The following is a 16,677-nucleotide window of genomic DNA, read 5'->3' as shown; positions in this document are numbered from 1 at the left end:
TTTTTTCATGAGTCAAGGAAGGGGCAGCTAGGCGGCGCAGTGGATAGAGCATCAGCCTTGAAGTCAGGAGGACCCGAGTTCAAATCTGGTCTCAGACACTTAACACTTCATAACTGTTTGACCCTGGACAAGTCACTTAACCCCAATTGCCTCAGGAAAAAAAAAAAAAAGTCAAGGCAAAAGAAAGTATAAAAGAATACAATAGTAATAGGTCAAATAAAATGAAGGACAGTCTCTATGTGGAGCAATAAGAGACACCAGGTAACCATGGAAAAATGGTCTCAAGTGAGTTCTAAGAACCCACAACTGAGGCAGCCCATTTCACTTTTATAAAAGCTAAGTAATTAAGAAATTTTCCCTTCTATCTGTAATTCCACTTACTTGTGTTGGTTCTGCCTTCTTGGGCCACAAAAAAACAATCTCAACCCTCATCCTCCCAGAGCTTTTCTTCAGACTAAAACTCATGCAGCAAGGTGCTGGTTGCCTTCCTGTATACATGCTCCAACTCCTCAAGGATCCTTAAATATAATGCGAGGAGCTGAGTCCAATGTTCCGATGTGGTAGAACCCGGACAGAAGTAGAGTGAGCCAATGACACAATCTTTCTCTACTTCTGTTTGAATAGATCACATTAGCTATCTCTCCGTGACATCATACTGACTACTCATACTGACCTTCTAGGCCCTAAGTCCCCTAATGTCTTTTTCATATGAACCATTGATTCACGTGACCTTTCCTACTCTGTATTTCCCCCCTTAACTCAAAGATAAGTCTTTACAGTTATCCTTGCACAGTTAAATTTAATCTTATTTGTCATTGTCATTGCCAAGCCCTTTTTGGATCTTGATCCCATTGTGAACAAAATTTTTTCTTCTTGTGTGATGTCGCCTGCAAAATTGAATGGCAAGCTATGAACCAAGCATATTAGTCCAAGTCACTGGCAAAAATTTTGGATCCAACAATGCCAGGACAGAGGTCTAGATAAGTCCTTCACTAAAGAATTTCTCCCATCCAAGGGTTCTGGGCAGGATCAAACAAGATGGCACAAGTAAAATATTGATATGAGCTGCTCAGTATTATCAGTTATTTCTGACATTAAATAATAATTTCAATCAAACCCGGTCAATTAGTGTTGAGTGACTCTTCTTGTGATGAGGATGGAGATTTTGCATGCTGTTGCTAGAAGAATTAACTTTTCTAATATGCAGATCAAATCCAGGTCAAATAAGATAAATAAATATTTTTTAAGCCTCTTATGTGCAAGATACTGTGAAAAATATAAAGAAGTCAACAGGGTCAAAGTGAGCTTTGAGCAGATAATTTGTAGTCTAACCGAAAGGGCCAGATACAATAAATGACATATGTCAAATGTCCCCAAGTTCTCTACCTAATGAATTATGAGAGAGGCTGAGCCCCAGCTTGGCACTGCCCATCTCGCAGAGCGACTGTGAGAAAAAGCATCATTAACATGGAAGCAATCAAGTTCCCCAGAAGCAGCCTGCTCCACTGTCAAGCCCTAGCAACAATGCTCTTTCCCACCAGCATCTCACAAAGCATCCACTCTGTGCCAGGCACTGGAGCAGGACGAGGAAAAAAAAAAAAAAGAAATCAAAATGCTTCCTGGCCCCAAGGAGCTTTTATTCTACCGGGAGAGACAGGGAAACAAATTCAAGTCTTTTGAAAAGGAAAAGCTTGCTGATAATGAGGATGGTGGGGACAGACTGGAATGAAATCCAGAGCTGGAGCAGTCATTTAATCTAGGGCTTAAAGGAAGCCGGACATTCTAAGAGGGAACATAATCCAGACAAGGGGTCCATTTGAACAAAGGCAGGGAGGTTGGACCTAGAATGTCACCAAGTAGGAAGCTGTAGGTCAGTCTGGCTGGAAAAAAGTGTCTGTGGGAGTAATAAAGAAATTGGACTGGAAGGTAGGTAGAAGCCACTGTGAAGCGCTCTTTAAATACCTAGCTGTGCAATTTGTATTCTTCCTAAAAGCAATAGGGAGCTATTGTAAATGTTACTCAGCAGTTACTATCAACTCAGCAGTGAGATCCTTGAAGACAAAGGCTGGCTCAGTTCTGTCTGAATCCTCTAGATCAGCCAGTTCTTTGCACATGGGCAATGCTTCAGGAATGCTTATTAAATGGAAAAAATAAAAGGCCTCCTGAGTAGGTGGACCAACCTGCTGATTAACCCGCACTCATTGGACCACTTGTGTCCATACTACTTCTCAGTTCTCATGCCTCCATCTTGTTCATGCAGATTTTGAGAGAGACTTTTTCAGGCCCTTTGCTGAATGAAGTCTACGTGTACCAGATTTAAATCATTTCCCTAAACTACCAGCTAAGGAAGCAGTAGAGTTAGCCTGTCCCAACCTGTTTTTAAGGAGCTCATCACCTTGATATGACAGCTCCAGGTAGCATCAGGACCACTGCTTTCTTTCACCAAAGTACTACTTCAACAATGGTCTAGAATTCTGCCAGGAATTGACGGTACATTTGTCAGCTCATCCTAGAAAAAAATCTTCTTTTCCTTTTGGAAATTGAAGGCATTTCCCTAACTCCAGCACATGAGTTTCTCTACCCTTATTCTTGATCCCTCCGAGATCACCAGAGCTTACTTTTCTCCCACGAGCCCAGTGGCAAGGAGCTCGGCCACAGCCAGGTTCACTTGCTTGCTCACTGACCATTTTTTCACTTATTCTGCTAATTCTCAATTCCCCGATAAACATTTCTGTTCCCCCTCCCCTTTTGGGGTCTTTCTCCTTGGTTGAGAAAACAGAGGTAAACCACTGAAGGGACATGTCTGTGTTCTTCAATTACTATTTCATACACTGCAAACATTGTTCCCTTTCTTGTTCCTCTTCTTGTCAACAATAAAGCGCATAAAATATATGGCTATGTCCCTCCCGGTCCCTCCATTGTTGCCTTGAGCACCTATCCTAAAGCTCAGCTCAGGGCTCTGGGCTGGCTCATGCCCTTCTCTTATCTTTATCTTTAGTTACCTCTTTGCCTTCATCTTTCAAATTTGTTTCTTTATAATCTCAGCTTCATCAGTTCCTTTTATGACCAGTTTCTTGAAATACCTCCTCCCTTTTCTTCCTCAATACAATCATTTAGAGCATTAGAATTTTGTTCCTGAGAAGCTTCCATTACTCTTGAGCAGAGTTCCCTTGTAGAACCTCAGGCTGTGGAATCCTGCCTATGCTTTAGCTGAACTCTGAGAGCCATTCTCCCTCAACCCAGAGGAGGGATGCTGCCCAGCATTCAATCCCTCCTTAGACAATTTCATCAGGGCATTCACCAATCACTTCCTCCAAAGATCCCTGTAAATATAAAATCTATTTTCTAATACAGGACTCCTTAAATGCAGAACCAATCATTCCCACTAAGATCCCAAAGTAGATTACTTGGCCAGATGTTTTGTTGAAAGAATATACAAGAAAATCATTCCATTCAAAAAAAAAGGGGGGGGGGGGAGGAATACTTTTCTTGTGTAAGGAAAGACAACCATTGTTCATTGGTGTCTATTTCTTTGCTGATCAATTTGCCTCTGGCATCGGAAAATAGGCACTGAAAAGTTTAATATTCACAAATACTACTGCATCCACAACCTATCTAAGTAAAGAACATTTGTCACAATCCACAGCAATGATAAAATTCAGCCAAAAGACCACCAAACTATTCTCTCTTTATGAAGGTTCCCACTTCTCCCAAGAGCTAAAGAGACAAGTCAAAATGTGCTTTGCCAAGCAGTCTGTGCTCTTTGGACACAGCTGTAGTAGTCCATAAACAGCATAAGTAATAATAGCTGACATTTACATGGGACTTTCAAGCTGATATTCACAGTATCTCATTTGGTCCTTATAACAACCTTGTTGTACTATTACAGGTATTTGCTCCATTTTACAGAGGGAAAAACTGAGGCGTGGAGTCTTGCTTTTCCCTGCATTCACAGCAGAGCTAAGAAGTCACACAGAAGGATCTGGTCCTGGAGCTTCCCTATCCAGCTCTCCCTCTTTCCAGTACACTTACCCGCCCAAGTCCTGGAACCAAGTTCTTAGGGTAGTGGTTTTTGATTTTTACTAGAAAGTTTTCAACAATAAAAAGAAAAGCCGGTAAAAGAACTCTTCAAAACACTACAAATAAGGCTATAGGTCAGAGAGCTAGTTCTGATGTTGAAGAGAAGGAGTATAGGACTAACCTCTCGAGAAAAATTCCTTTCTAAATTAAGATGTTAAATATCTGTTATAGAAATAAGTCCTTGATTCCTGAAATTATTTTTTCCAAGATAACAGGAAAATGTTGATGAACATATTAATTATAGCCCCTTCCTTTCCCCACCCCCCACTCCCCGTATTACATGGTGATCCTCTGACTACAAAAACGTGAATAGTATATAATTATATAGGATGAAGCTTGGTCTGCTGAAAGAAATGAGAAAACACACCTGCCTCCCTTGCACACTAATCCTTCACTTCTGAAACACTGTCAAGAGTCAGCTGATGCTGTGGCTAGTCTGGCTGAACTGCCTTTTTGATCTTTCCTTTTATTTATTTTTTGTGACAAGGGATGGCTCAGTGGATGGGGAAAAGGGATGCATTTGGAAAGGAGAGTCATACAAAACCAAAATCACTAGAATGAAAAACTTTTAGAAAAGTCACATCACATAGTGACCACACAAAAACTTTAGCCTCACTAGTCAAATTAAGCAAAGCTGTCAGATCGACTTTCTTCATCTCATATTCCATAATCAGCAACCACAAAATAAGGAATTCTCTAATTTGATCAACTTTTAAAATCAGATTGGTCAAAAGATTCCCAAAGTTTCCCTTTTTCCAAAGACTTCCCTCTTTTTAAATCAGAGAAGGGTAGAAGAACTTCTATAACTTTTATCACCCAAGTTTATAATTTATCTCCTGTCTCAAGCTTGTTCACAGCCATCCCCTCACATCTTCAGGCCCCTGGACTCCCCTTTTCTGCCTCCCAAGCGTTCCCTCCAGGACCCCATAGGAGACGACTCTCGATTCCTCCCAGTTGTGAAAGAATTCATTTCCCTTCCAATTCATTTGGCATTTACTTATCTGTACGTGTTGTACCCCCTGACAGAAAGTAAACCCCCCATCAAGGTAAGGACCGCTTTTCATTTTGGTCCTTGTATCTTAAGTCTAACACTGTGGTTCCCACATGGGATGCATGTAAAAAATGTTTCCATAGTTCTAGATTTGATCTAGAATTCATGCATCTAAATACCCCGCATACTACATTTGTATCGGGCTAATAATACCATTCTACATGGAAATAAATGTCTACCAACCAATATGAATTTCTTGATTAATGTTGAATTTGCACAAGATATAATCTCTGTGGATAGAGCTTCATATTGAACCAAACGGATCCTTACCCTCCCTAAAAAGATTTGTGGCATTTATTTATTCTGATACATCCATTTTCAACAGCAAAAATCATATAACATGTATCTCCTGCAAATGCGTCTCGCTTTAATAGTTTTTGCCTTTCAAGAACAGATGGTAAAGAGTAATTCATGAACTTGTATGAACTGATATAGAGTGAAACAAACAGAGCAATTTATACAATAACAACACTGAAAAGGACAAACAACCTTGAGAGACCTGAGAACTCTGATCAACCTAATAAGAAGCCACAATTATGGAGAGCTGGTACCCTCCTCTGCACAGACAGATAATGGATTCATCATGCAGAATGAGATCTATAGCTGTTGGACATGATCAATTTAGGAACATGTTTTGCTCGACTCTATATATTTGTCAGAAAGGGTTGTGTTTTTCTTTTTTTTTCCCCCCAAGGGGAGTGAGTGGGGGAGAACAAATTTGTTAGAAATAGTTCAAAGTACCTTCTATCCCCTAGTAAAGTTGAAAATTCCTTGTAGCTTATATTTTCCTCTCAAACACAGAGAGAAAGACTGCATAAGATTTAAGGATGTTCCTTCCTAAATGTTGCTAGAACAACCCCAAACAAGTACTGGAGGCAGAGCCATAATTGTAGCAGCAGAGAGAAACCTCCCACTAAAATCGAGACTCTTAGCAGAGCAAAGTCACATTTTGCCCTATGATTTGAATGGTAAGCTTCTGCACAGCAGGGTCTGTGTGTCCTAACTACTCCTGTCTCTTCCGGGCCTTTCACAGAATCTTGACCAGAGAAGGTTCTAGATAAATGCCTTTTAAATTGACTTGTACTTACCAAATGACCATCATCAATTGAATAATGACTGTTCAACAATAGTTTTCTTGCGTGTCTTAACTAGTACAAACATTTATTCATGGCATCAGAGGAGACGACTTTTAAGCGGTCAAAGAATGGATGCAGAAGTAACTGCCCCCTTCCACCCCTGTCCTCAATTTCCCAAGCGCTTTCCCAAGTGCCCCTAAATTTACATGTAAGATGTTCAGTGGCAATCTTTACAGCTGTTCTGGTGGCACGTTGCTAATCCACCACAAGTCTAGCCATTTATCATGATTTTCCTAAGAAAAAAAGTCAAGAGTTCCACTTTACACAGAACTCTCCTTGTCAGAAAGAGTGTCTCCTCAAGCCCTGCCTGTTTAGGCTTCACAACAAACAGCCTTAATACACCTTTTTTTTTCCCCACAGAGAAGCCACCTAAGAGTCTGGACCTGCTGTCCAGTCACTGAGGCCGGGAACAAAGAGGGGCTATTTTGCTGTGTTAGAGAAGGAGGGCACTGACCAGTCTCTGGCTATAACGGATTCTTTCTTCCTCGGGTTCCATCTCTCAGAGCTCTTCTGTTGAGATGACTGTCAAGAAAACCTCTCCTGAGCTGTCTTCTTTCTCTTCAGGAAGCAGAAGGCAACACTAAAGAAGGATAACAATGTAAGCCGGGATCAGAATCCATCCTTAAACTCTCTTATACCCTACAGCCTAGCTAGGCACACCATGTAACCTGGAGGTCCCAGAAAGTCAAAAAGCCCACCAAAAAAGCTGGCTCTCCCCATAGATTTGGAACTTCGGTGCTTTGTGCCCCAGGGGCTCCAGGCAATGAGCACAATTAGTGAGAGCACTAAGTTGTCTATGGCCTGGGCAAGTGAGTCGGTTTCACTTCCTTCTGTAGATGGAACAGCCCTTGCCTCTCCCCAGAGGGCAATCCACATGAGCAAGGCTCTCCTTGATGTCAGCATCAGCATAAAATCTCAGGAGTGAAGGAGACTTTCAACTCCACTTTCATCTCTGGAAGTCTCCACGGGTGAAGTGTACACTGAACTAATCCTTATTCCAACAGTGGTTTTTAACTGGTTTCTTCTAAGGAGCGCCTAAAAGACACCAACATACACATACACTAACTTCACATCAAAAGGCTGAGAAGTTAGGGTAGGAGGGTGGGGGTGGGGGTGGAGGTGGATGGGGCCGATCACTCACTCCCTGCTCAGCCTTCCTAAATCATCTGTCCCCTCAACGTACAACAAAAGCCTCAAGGTGAGAAGCAGCAAAGAGAAACCAGGACGCAAAGTGGACACAGAGCTCGAACCAGAGCCTACACAAGAGCTGTTAACAAAGTATAGCGCCCCTTGGGCTACATCGGAGCCAGGCGCACCCAAAGGCGCCCCCCAGCCGAGCCGGGCCGGCCGGTCCCACAGAACCCCAAGTGTCTCTCGGTGCAGTACACTTGTGGATCGGCTCAGCTCCCTCCTCCTCCTCCTCCTGCTGCTGCTGCTTCGGCGTCTTCCTCCGGGCCGACCGCCCCGCTGGGCAGCTCCGTGTCCCGGGCCAGGTCCGGCAGGCCAGGGGCTCGGCTTTGGGGGAGGCCGGGCCAGAGAGAAGCAGCAGCCGCCACCGCCGCCACCACCGCCGCCTCCCTCCGAGGACTCCTAGGGGAGAAGCGACCCAAGGATCCCCGGTGGGAGAGGGAAGAGGCACCCTTGGCTCGGGGGCCCGGCTCAGCCTCGCCGCCAACTTCCCGGGGCCGGCTGCACGGACGGACGCGCGGACAGGACGGGCCGTAGAGGCCAGGCAGGGGGCTCACCGGGGGTCTCGCCGCTCACTCCGGCTCCGAGCGATCGGGGCTCCGGCGTCTTCGGCCGCTGCCCGACGATGGCCAGCCGGGCCCGGGCCCGCGACAGGGGGCGGCGGCCCCGGGAGAGCTCGGCCCGCGAGCGGAGGGGCCGTCAGGCGGCGGGGCAGGAGCCCGAGCCGGGGCCCATCCGCCGGGCGCGAGCAGGCGGGCGAGCGGGCGGGCCCTTGCCGGCCTCCGGCCTCCCTGCCTGCCGCCGCCCGAGCCGGGGACCCGGGCGGGCCGGGCCGGGCCGCGGGGCCGAGCGCTGCCGGGGCGGCGAGCGGCCGGACGGAGGCGGGAGGGCCGGGGTGGGGGGGAAGGGACGCGGCTCGGCCCGGCCCGGCTCGGCCCGGCCCGGCGGCTCCGCGGAGCGGCGGCGGCGGCGGGGGCCCGGCCCGGCTTGGCTCCGGCTGCGCGGCGGCAGCGGCAGCGGCGGCGTCCGCGGAGAGACTCGGCTCGGCGCGGCTCGGCTCGGCTCGGCTCGGCTCGGCACGGCCGGGCTCGGGCTGCGCCGCCGCCGGGAGGGGTGTTGTTTCCCTCACACAGGAGGAGCCGCTGGAGCAGCCGCCGCCATTTTGAACCCGTCAGACTCTCACATACACACAGCGCCTCGGAAGCCCAGCGCGCACGCGCGGCCTCCCCCCCTCACCGTCACGGACAGCCCCCTCCCCCAACTCCTTCCCCGCCGCTCCCCCGCGATGAGCGCGCACGCGCCACAGCCGGCCTCAGCGCAGAAGCCCCCGCCGGCGCGCGCAGGCGCAGACGTGTCGCCTCCACCTCCCTCCCCCCTCGGCAGCCCCCCCATCCCCCGCGACCCCCCCCTCCCCTCTGCGCCCCGCGACTGACGCAGATCCCCCTCACCTCTGCGCCAGCTCCTCCTCCTCCTCCTCCTCCTCCTCCTCTCCTCCTCCTCCTCCTCCTCCTCCTCCTCCTCTCCCCCTTCACAGCGCTCGAGCCAGCCTCGCTCTTCGCGCCTGCGCACGGGGCAGGATTCCTCCTTCGAGAGCGCGCGCGCCTCCCCCCGCCCGCTCTCTGCCACCCCCCTCAGAAAGGGGAAAAGAGGGAGAAAAAAAAAAAAAGCCCCGCGCACAGCCAGACACACTCCTCCAAGCAGACGCATTGCGCGCGCCCGGCTCCGCCCCGCCCCGCGCGCCCGCCCGCCAGCGCGCCCCTCCCCTGCGGGCCGCGGAGCCGCGCTCCGGGGGAGAAAAAGCGCCCCCCGCCCCCCCTGCGGGGCACGAGGCGCCCCCCCCACCTCGGGTCCGACCCCCGGCCGGGCCCCGGCCCCGGGTCCGGCCAGGTCAACCGCCGAGGGGCCGAGCGGGGCCGACCCCCGGCCGTCTCATCACTCGGTCAGTGCCGCAGCCCCGCCGCAGCCTCCACCGCAGAGGGCTGGGCCAGACGGAGCGGGCGGGCGGCGAGCGGAGCCGCGGATGCTGCAGCGGCGGGCGGCGGCCGGAGCAGCCGGGCAGGGGCCGGGCCGGGCCGGGCAGGGGCCGGCCAGAGCAGAGCAGAGCTGCGCAGGCAGGGTTGGGCCGGGCAGGGGTCGGTACTGGACCGGGACCCGGACCGCTATTCCGCAGACCGGCCGTTGGGGGCCCGGGCTGCCCCTCCTCTCCTGCTGGCTGCTGCTGCAGAGGTGGGGGGGCGGGGAGGCAGGCTGGCACGACCCCGCCGTGGGGCTCGGGGCTGCTGCAGGGACCACCCTGTCCAGGTCCTAGGTCCCAGTCCAGGTCCCCAACCCACCCCACCCCCATGCCAGGCATCCAGGCCGCCAGCTTTGCCGCAGTGCGGGCTGGGCAGCGCTAGGTGCGCAACGGGGCCGTGCCGCAGTGCGGCATGCCCACCCTGCCCGGGGCACCGGGGCCACCTCTGCCCAGGGGGGGAGGGGCACTGCCCTCTGCCAACCGGTGGCCCCCCTCCCCCAGGTCAGGCAGGACCACCAGCTCCCGGTGTGCGGCAGGCGGGGGTCCGCAGACAGCTGACCCCGACCTTGCCTCGCCTCGCCAGCCCGGCCAGTGGTTCAGCCGCTGCGGTGCTGCCGCATCAGCCTCCCGTGCTCATCCTGGTCCTCTTGGTCCTCGTCCATCCCTCCCTCGAGCTGTCCAGGCAGGTGGCTGGCGGCCGGCGGGCAGCCCCGAGCCCGAGCTGTGTCCAGGGGAGCCATGGCGGATGCTATGTCGCCGCAGTCTGCTGCGCCTGCCTGCGGCACTGCGGCATTGCGGTAATGCCGTGCAGCGGGCACTGCGGCAAAGTGCGTCCACACCCCATTCGAATTAGCCCGGGAAGCTGGCTCGGGCATCCCTTTCCTCCTCAGCTATGTTCATGTTTCCGATAGTGCCGATGGCCTCCGGTGCGGTCCCGGCGCGATGGATGGACTGGCGCCCCAGCGCAGCCGCTGTCAGCGCGAGTGGTGCAGAGCCGAGCCCAACCAGCTGTCCCCGCTGCCTCCAGAAAAGGGTGTGCATCTCAGGGTGAGTTTACACACGCGCGGTCCAGCCGGGCGGGTTTACACACGCGCCGCAGCCAGTGTGACCTTAACGTAAGTGACAGACTAGCCCAATACCAGGGTCAGATTTCCTGCCGTCTGTGCCGTAAGACCCGGCCTATCCCATTCTTCCACCCAAATAGGGTACGGTGGAAGATCCCTGAGGATCCGCCTACCCGTTTTTTCCCCTCCTCCTTCGCCATCAGACGAGAAGGTGGGGGGGCTCGGGAAGAACCCGGACGCCAAGTCCCGCTACCGCATTGGTGGCTGCGGCGCGGCGGCGCGGTCGCGGCGGCGAGCTAGCTCAGGGGACAAACATTGTTACCATTTAGGCTTCCTCTTTGTTACCGTGCAGACGCCTGGCTCGGTTCCAGGGCCTCGAGCCCGCAAGCTCCGCAACCCCCCAAAATGGTCTTGGCGGCGGCGGGTTGAGTGCGCCGAGGTCGGTCCGCCCGCGGGGTCCCCGAGCTGCGCTACCGCGATTGCTCACCCGCCACTCAGCCCGCGGTCCGAGCCGAGATCCGCAGCCCCCGCGAGGCAGCTACAGGTCTGCGGTGGCCCATTGTGGATGATCCGCCCTTCCTGGGACGCTAGCGGAGGCTGCGGATCCGCGGATGGTTCTGACAGGCGCGTTGCCCTGGCCCGGGCTCCCTGGGCATGCTCGGAGCTGGCTTCCCATTCTCCTGCTAGATCTCTTCCCCGATTTTTTTTTTTTTTTTTTTTTTACTGGCACCTCTCTGGGGTCAGAATCCCTCAGAAACCTCCCCGGCCTCGAGGCAGATTTTGGAGGGACTGGCAATGAGGAGAGAGCTGTTCTTACGGGGCTCTATCCTGGAAGGCGCCGTTTAAATGGAGGGGTCTGATTATTGGTCACGTGAGGGATTTCTGCAGGCAGCCCGAGGCGTTTCCCTGCTATGGGAAGTAGCATCCGGGGCCACGGGCCAGCACGGGAGGCAGCACTGGGTGCCAGTGAAAATTGGGAAAACTGAGTCAGGGGGAAGGAGTTGCCCGGTCCCAGGGAGTTGCTGGAAAAAATTCAGCTGTTGTAGTCCACTGGTCTGCCATGGTGTTCATTGGGTCTTGGTCACCTGCACCTACCAGATTTTTCTCAATCCTTTTATTTTCTCTAAAAAAGGCCCCTTGGGACCTGACCGGAAGGCAGGAGGGCCAGTGGCAGCCCTGCCCCGGACAAACTGGCTGGGACTGTGGGCCTGCCTCCTGAGGCACTAAGACTCACAATGGAGAGGGAGTTTCTTTCCAAACTGCGAAGGAATACCTCATAGATATTCCTAAGACTGGGCCAGAACCACTGTTTTTCTGCTTAACATCTTTATAGAATTTAGCATTTGGAGCTGCCTTTCTTAGAAGCTGGGGAGCAGAATCTTAAGTCCCTGAAACTTGTGAACAACAAAAATGTTGTCAGCCTTCGGTGGGTTTGCAGTTAAGCTTCTCTTTCAGCCAAAAAACCCATAAATTTGAAATCTGCCTTTATGGCTGGCTTGGCAGACTGGCTACCTGTAAGCTGATTTTATTGTTTTCTCAGTATCCGTTGACCATTGCTAGCAAAACCCCCTCATCCTTGAGATTGGACTCATTTTAAATTTTTTAACAAATTTAAATCTTTCAAAAACCAGAATTCTGTGAAATCTTCACCCACAGTTCTGTTGTTTGCCTCTGTCTGAGATGGCTGCATTACCTCCCCACCCCCCCCCAATATGGCAGCTTCAAAACAAATTCATGGAGAAGAGATTTCATTGAGAGCAGAATGAATTTGAAATTCTGGGGCCTTTGCGTGGGGGCTGTTTGCCGGTTCGATCCCTTTGTGGCGTCTCCGTTACGGGTCCCAGATTCCGCCTTCCTTTAGTATTTTTCTCCCCGGGGATGTTGAAGCCATCGGCTTCACAAGAAAGAAATGGGGGAAGGGAGTGGTTCCATTCTCCAGTGGAGAGGAAGCGGATGGAGTGTGGTGTGAAAATGGAATTTGGGGGACGTGTGTGTGAGGGGGGGTATCCCTGAGAGCAGACTCCCAGCTCTGCTGGGACCTCAGAGGGCATTAGATAGCCCCATTTTGATTTTCCAGATGAAAAAGCAGACTCGTTACATCAGTGCTTTGCCCAACGTCACACGGTTAGCTTTGGAGGTGGGATTTGGACAAAGTGCCCGGCCTTCTTTTTGTTTCTTGCTAAACCGGGGCTTGAAAAGCTGGCGTATTCTGTGACTGGGGCTGCACTTGAACCCTGAGCAGCACAATGGGACTGTCAGAGCCTGTATTCTTCCCTTTGGGCCCTTGGACCAGCTCTAGAAAGGCTCAGGATTCTGGAGTATTTAGCAGCCTTATGGGAGATATGAACAAAAGGCACCCCCCCCCTTCCCCCGGTCAGGCATCGGGATGAGCTGCATGTTGAAAGGGGGCCCCTTCTCAGCCCTTTCCCTGAGACCCCAGCTCCATTCAAGTATTTAGATTGGGCCTTGGAGGAAAACGTATTTTTACAGATGGATGTGGGCCCGTTTCTCCCCAAGAGGCTTAGTCTCATTAGCTGCCATTTATTTATTGATTTGCAAATTATAGAATCCGAGAGGAGATGTTGCTAAGGGTGGTCTGAGGAAAGAGACAGCAGCCTCAGAGACGTTCAGCAAGCAGGGCTGGATCTGGCCTCTGCTGCAGCTGGCAAGTCTTCCAAGCTGGCCCAGCCTCAGTTTATCGTATTTGTAAATAGAGGCTGACAAGACCTGAGTTGTTTACCTTGCAGAGTTGTTGTGATAAAAGCAAATGAGAATGGCCCTGAGGACCTGACCGGGTCCGGTGTAATCATAACATAGCCCTGGGACCTTCCGAGGGCACGGGGCAAACCTAGGTGTTTTAAGCCAAAGATGAAAATGGGTAATCAAGGAAATACATTGGGGCCGTGTTTATGTTTCTCCTGTCAACTGTGAAAACATGTTTAATTTGGCCTCCTTGGTTTGTTATTACTAAGTGCTTCCAGTAAGGGTTTAGGGACTTGAGTTTCGTGGCTTAGTCGCCTTTGGCTCCCCTCCTAAAGTGATCGGGGTGGGAATCCACTAATCCTGAATTGACGAGCCAGTCGCTGCTGGGGTTCCAAGGGGTCCCTGCCAATGAGTCCCTTATGTTCTTAGGAGGAAAGGGAGCCCCAGGGGCCCAAGGGGAAGAGTCCCGACCCCAGGCGGGCTGGCTTTCCCCTTTGCTGCCTTTACCCCCCTCCCCTCCCGGTGAGCCCAGAGAGGTGTTTGAAGTGCCCCGTGCCTCCTGTGGCCGCAGCAGACAGGTTTCCAGGGCCAGGCTCTGCCCTTCTATCTCCAGAGGAGATCGGTAGCCATCCGCCCCCCACAGTCCAACGGAAGGAGCATTAGACCCAAGAGGCCTGAGTTCAAGTCTCCACTCTATCAGTGCTGTCTGTGTGACCTCTGGGCGCGTAAGGCTGCCCTGGGGAAGGCTCCTCCCCTTCTTGAGCCAGATTTCTGTGGTGGATGTGGCTGATTTCTCAGCCCCTTTTAGTCTTAAAGCATCCATGGCCTGGGGTCCATATAAAGCTGTTTGCCCAGTGCCCGCCAGCCAGAAAGTGGGTCGGACACAGGAACCGAAGGCAGGCTCCCCGGCTCTGAGGCCGACTCTCTGTGCACTGTGCCTTTGGCTGCTAGAGACTCAGCCTGTGTTCCAGAAAAGAGAGGAAGCTAGATGTGTTCCATGGGATCGAGGCTTTAGGAGAAAGGGGACGCTGCAGGGCCCTCAGGCCCCTCCTTCCTGGGGGGGGTTTGAACCCCGAGCTTAGCCCCCTCTCCGGCCTGGCCTTTGTCTCGCATCTCCCTAGGCCTGGCCACACCCCAGCAGCATCTGCAGGGCCTCTTGGGGTGTGGGAAGGAGGGGTTCTTGGGCAAAGGACCTGCTAGATCAGGCCGGGGACCTGACAGGTCAGGATGGGCACAGGGGGTGTTGATAGGAACCCTGGGGGTCTGATTCCCAGGCGGTGGCTCTGGGCCTGATTCTGGAGGCCAAGAAGGAGCTTCGCAAAGTGCTCTGGGAGGGCCAAGTCTGAGTTTTAGGGTGATTGCCCTTCCAGTGAAGAGCAGGGAGCTGAGTGCCGGTGGGAGCCATTCTGTGAGGGGGGGAGCAGGGCCGGATGGGCGGCTGTTTCTGAGGCCCGGCCGTGGCTCCTTGTTGGAGGTGGAGAGCGTGAGCTCCTGGACTAGTGGGAGGGCAAGGCCCTGCCCCAGGTCTTCCCTTGTTGCCGCTTGGTGCCCTCCCAGTGTCCGGGAAGTCCTAAGTGAGCCCCCGGCTGTGTCAGAAGCGTATTTGAGCCCAAGGCCTCCAACTTTGGGGCCGCCCTTTGTCCTCAGCTTGGTCTGGGCTTTGCCAGGAAGCGGTGCCCTCCTGGCTGAGGAGAGCTGGGCCCCAGAAGGGTCCCGGGCCGCGAAGGCACCTCTGACTTGCCCTCTTGGAGTGGGCGAGCGGGGCACCCTGGCTCCAAGGGGCAAAGAGACAGCTCTGCCTGGGGAGGTGGCAGCTGCTCCGACCTGAAGACTCCGGGGGGGTCGTTGCCCCCGCCCCACCTGGCCCCACTTCACCTTCCCTTTGTCAGTTTGGAGGTCAGGGTCTGCTGGCTGCTGAGGAGCAAAGGAGCGGGGCCGCTCGGCGCCCGTCTCTGATGCCGCAGCCTCCCCTTGGATGTGGGGCTGGTGCCAGCCAGCCTCGAAGCTTGGCTGGGGCAGCCTCTCTGGAGGCCCGGGGCCTCAGTTTCTCTAACTGTCCAGTGGAGAGGCTGCACCGCATGACTTCTGGCCTCCAGGTTTTCTCTGGAGGGAAGTCATTCCTTAATGACTGTGGATGGAAGCCCCCCTTAGCTCAGATGCCCTGCTTTGGAGCATGCTCCAGCCCCTCCTCCAGCTGGGGACAAACCCTAAATACTCAGGGAATTCAGAGGCCATTTAGGGGGAGCAAGTGAAACTGTTAGGAACAAGATTCCCGAGCTAGAAATGGAGGTTTGGCTCTAGATGGTCGTTCAGATGGACCCGGGGTCCGGGAGTGTGTGGGGCCCAGCTGCCAGCTGGGGCCGGGGGCGGGGCCCACTCGGACCCTCCGTGGCAGCCTTGGGGTCCTCCATGGCTCACTCGGGCTCACTTACTACGTCTCTTCGGTGTCCGAGCCCTCCCAAACAGGCCGAGCTTTGTCTGTGCGTCTCTCGTTTCCAAGTGTCAGCTTTGAAACTGTGGGTTTTCTGTCACCTCAGGCCCAGGCCCATTTTGACATAAGAGCACGAGCTTCATGTGGTCTCCCTGGCCCCTTGTTTGTCCAAATGTCTTTTTAATTGTATTGTGCATCCTACTAGAAGTGTGCGATTTAAAACCAGCGTCATCTTTGTTTTCTACCATTGGTTTTTAAATATTTAAACTCTGTCATTTATTTGGTCTTTGCTTTGTCAAGGTCTGTTTCTTCCTGACGGGGTCGGGGGGAAGTGCCGACTGCTGCCCGGGGAAGTCTCCCCTTACGCTTCCTCCCGATGATATTTTTATTTGCCACAGTTGGTCGTTCCATTTTGATTTGGCAATAATCACTCGGCCGCCGACTGAATCGTCGCGTTGTTAGCCAGCGGGCCGCAAGGCCTGACCTTGCCTTTGCATCCCTGCTTGGTTGTGTCAGTGACTAAAACGGGAACGAGGCTCCGGCCCTGCCTCCCTCCTTTGTTGAACCGGGTTCTGCCATTTGGTCATTGGTGTGTTTTGTGCGATGTCCGGGTCACTGGAGAAAGGACCCAGTGTGTGCCATCAGGGGCCAGGGAGAGTCCGGCTTTTCTTTCCCTATTGTGTGTCTTGGTACAAATGATTCTGGGCTTTTTTCATGATCTGTGAGCAACAGAAAATTGGGGAAGCTAATGTTCTGCTCTGATGTGATGAAGGCTCTTGGGAGCTTTTTCTTTTTCTTTTTTTTTTTTTTTTTTTGGGGGGGGGGCTGTTGTTTTTCTTACTTTTCCAAGGGACCGTGTTTTCCAGAATCTCGGAGAGAAGTTGGACGTCCTCTGGCTTAATTCTGTGTCTCGAGGTTCAGGGGGAAGTGATTGTCACCAGGTCGCCGAGCCAGGCTGTGATGGCTCTCGGTGGGCGTCTGGCCTGCGGGGTGTGTGGGTCCCTGGCAGC

General features: G+C 52.8%; 1 protein-coding gene across 5 annotated transcripts in view; it reads right to left on the bottom strand.

The window, feature by feature from the left end:
* KDM2A (lysine demethylase 2A) overlaps nucleotides 1-11,360 on the bottom strand; it is a 96,040-nt gene extending 84,680 nt beyond the window's left edge. For 2 of the 5 annotated variants that reach the window (XM_051966112.1, XM_051966117.1), the window contains exon 1: nucleotides 6,722-7,559. In XM_051966112.1, the coding sequence (XP_051822072.1) occupies nucleotides 6,722-6,763 (42 nt within the window). In that variant the 5' untranslated portion in view covers nucleotides 6,764-7,559. Of the gene's footprint in view, nucleotides 1-6,721; nucleotides 7,560-8,012; nucleotides 8,105-11,020 lie in introns of those variants that run through there. The other 3 variants (XM_051966116.1, XM_051966113.1, XM_051966115.1) reach the window with 3 other exon arrangements.
* Between the last annotated feature and the right edge of the window lie 5,317 nt (nucleotides 11,361-16,677).

This window comes from Antechinus flavipes, chromosome 6, assembly GCF_016432865.1.
Source record: "Antechinus flavipes isolate AdamAnt ecotype Samford, QLD, Australia chromosome 6, AdamAnt_v2, whole genome shotgun sequence".
Lineage (NCBI taxonomy): Eukaryota > Metazoa > Chordata > Mammalia > Dasyuromorphia > Dasyuridae > Antechinus > Antechinus flavipes.
This window is presented reverse-complemented; position numbering and strand designations above follow the sequence as displayed.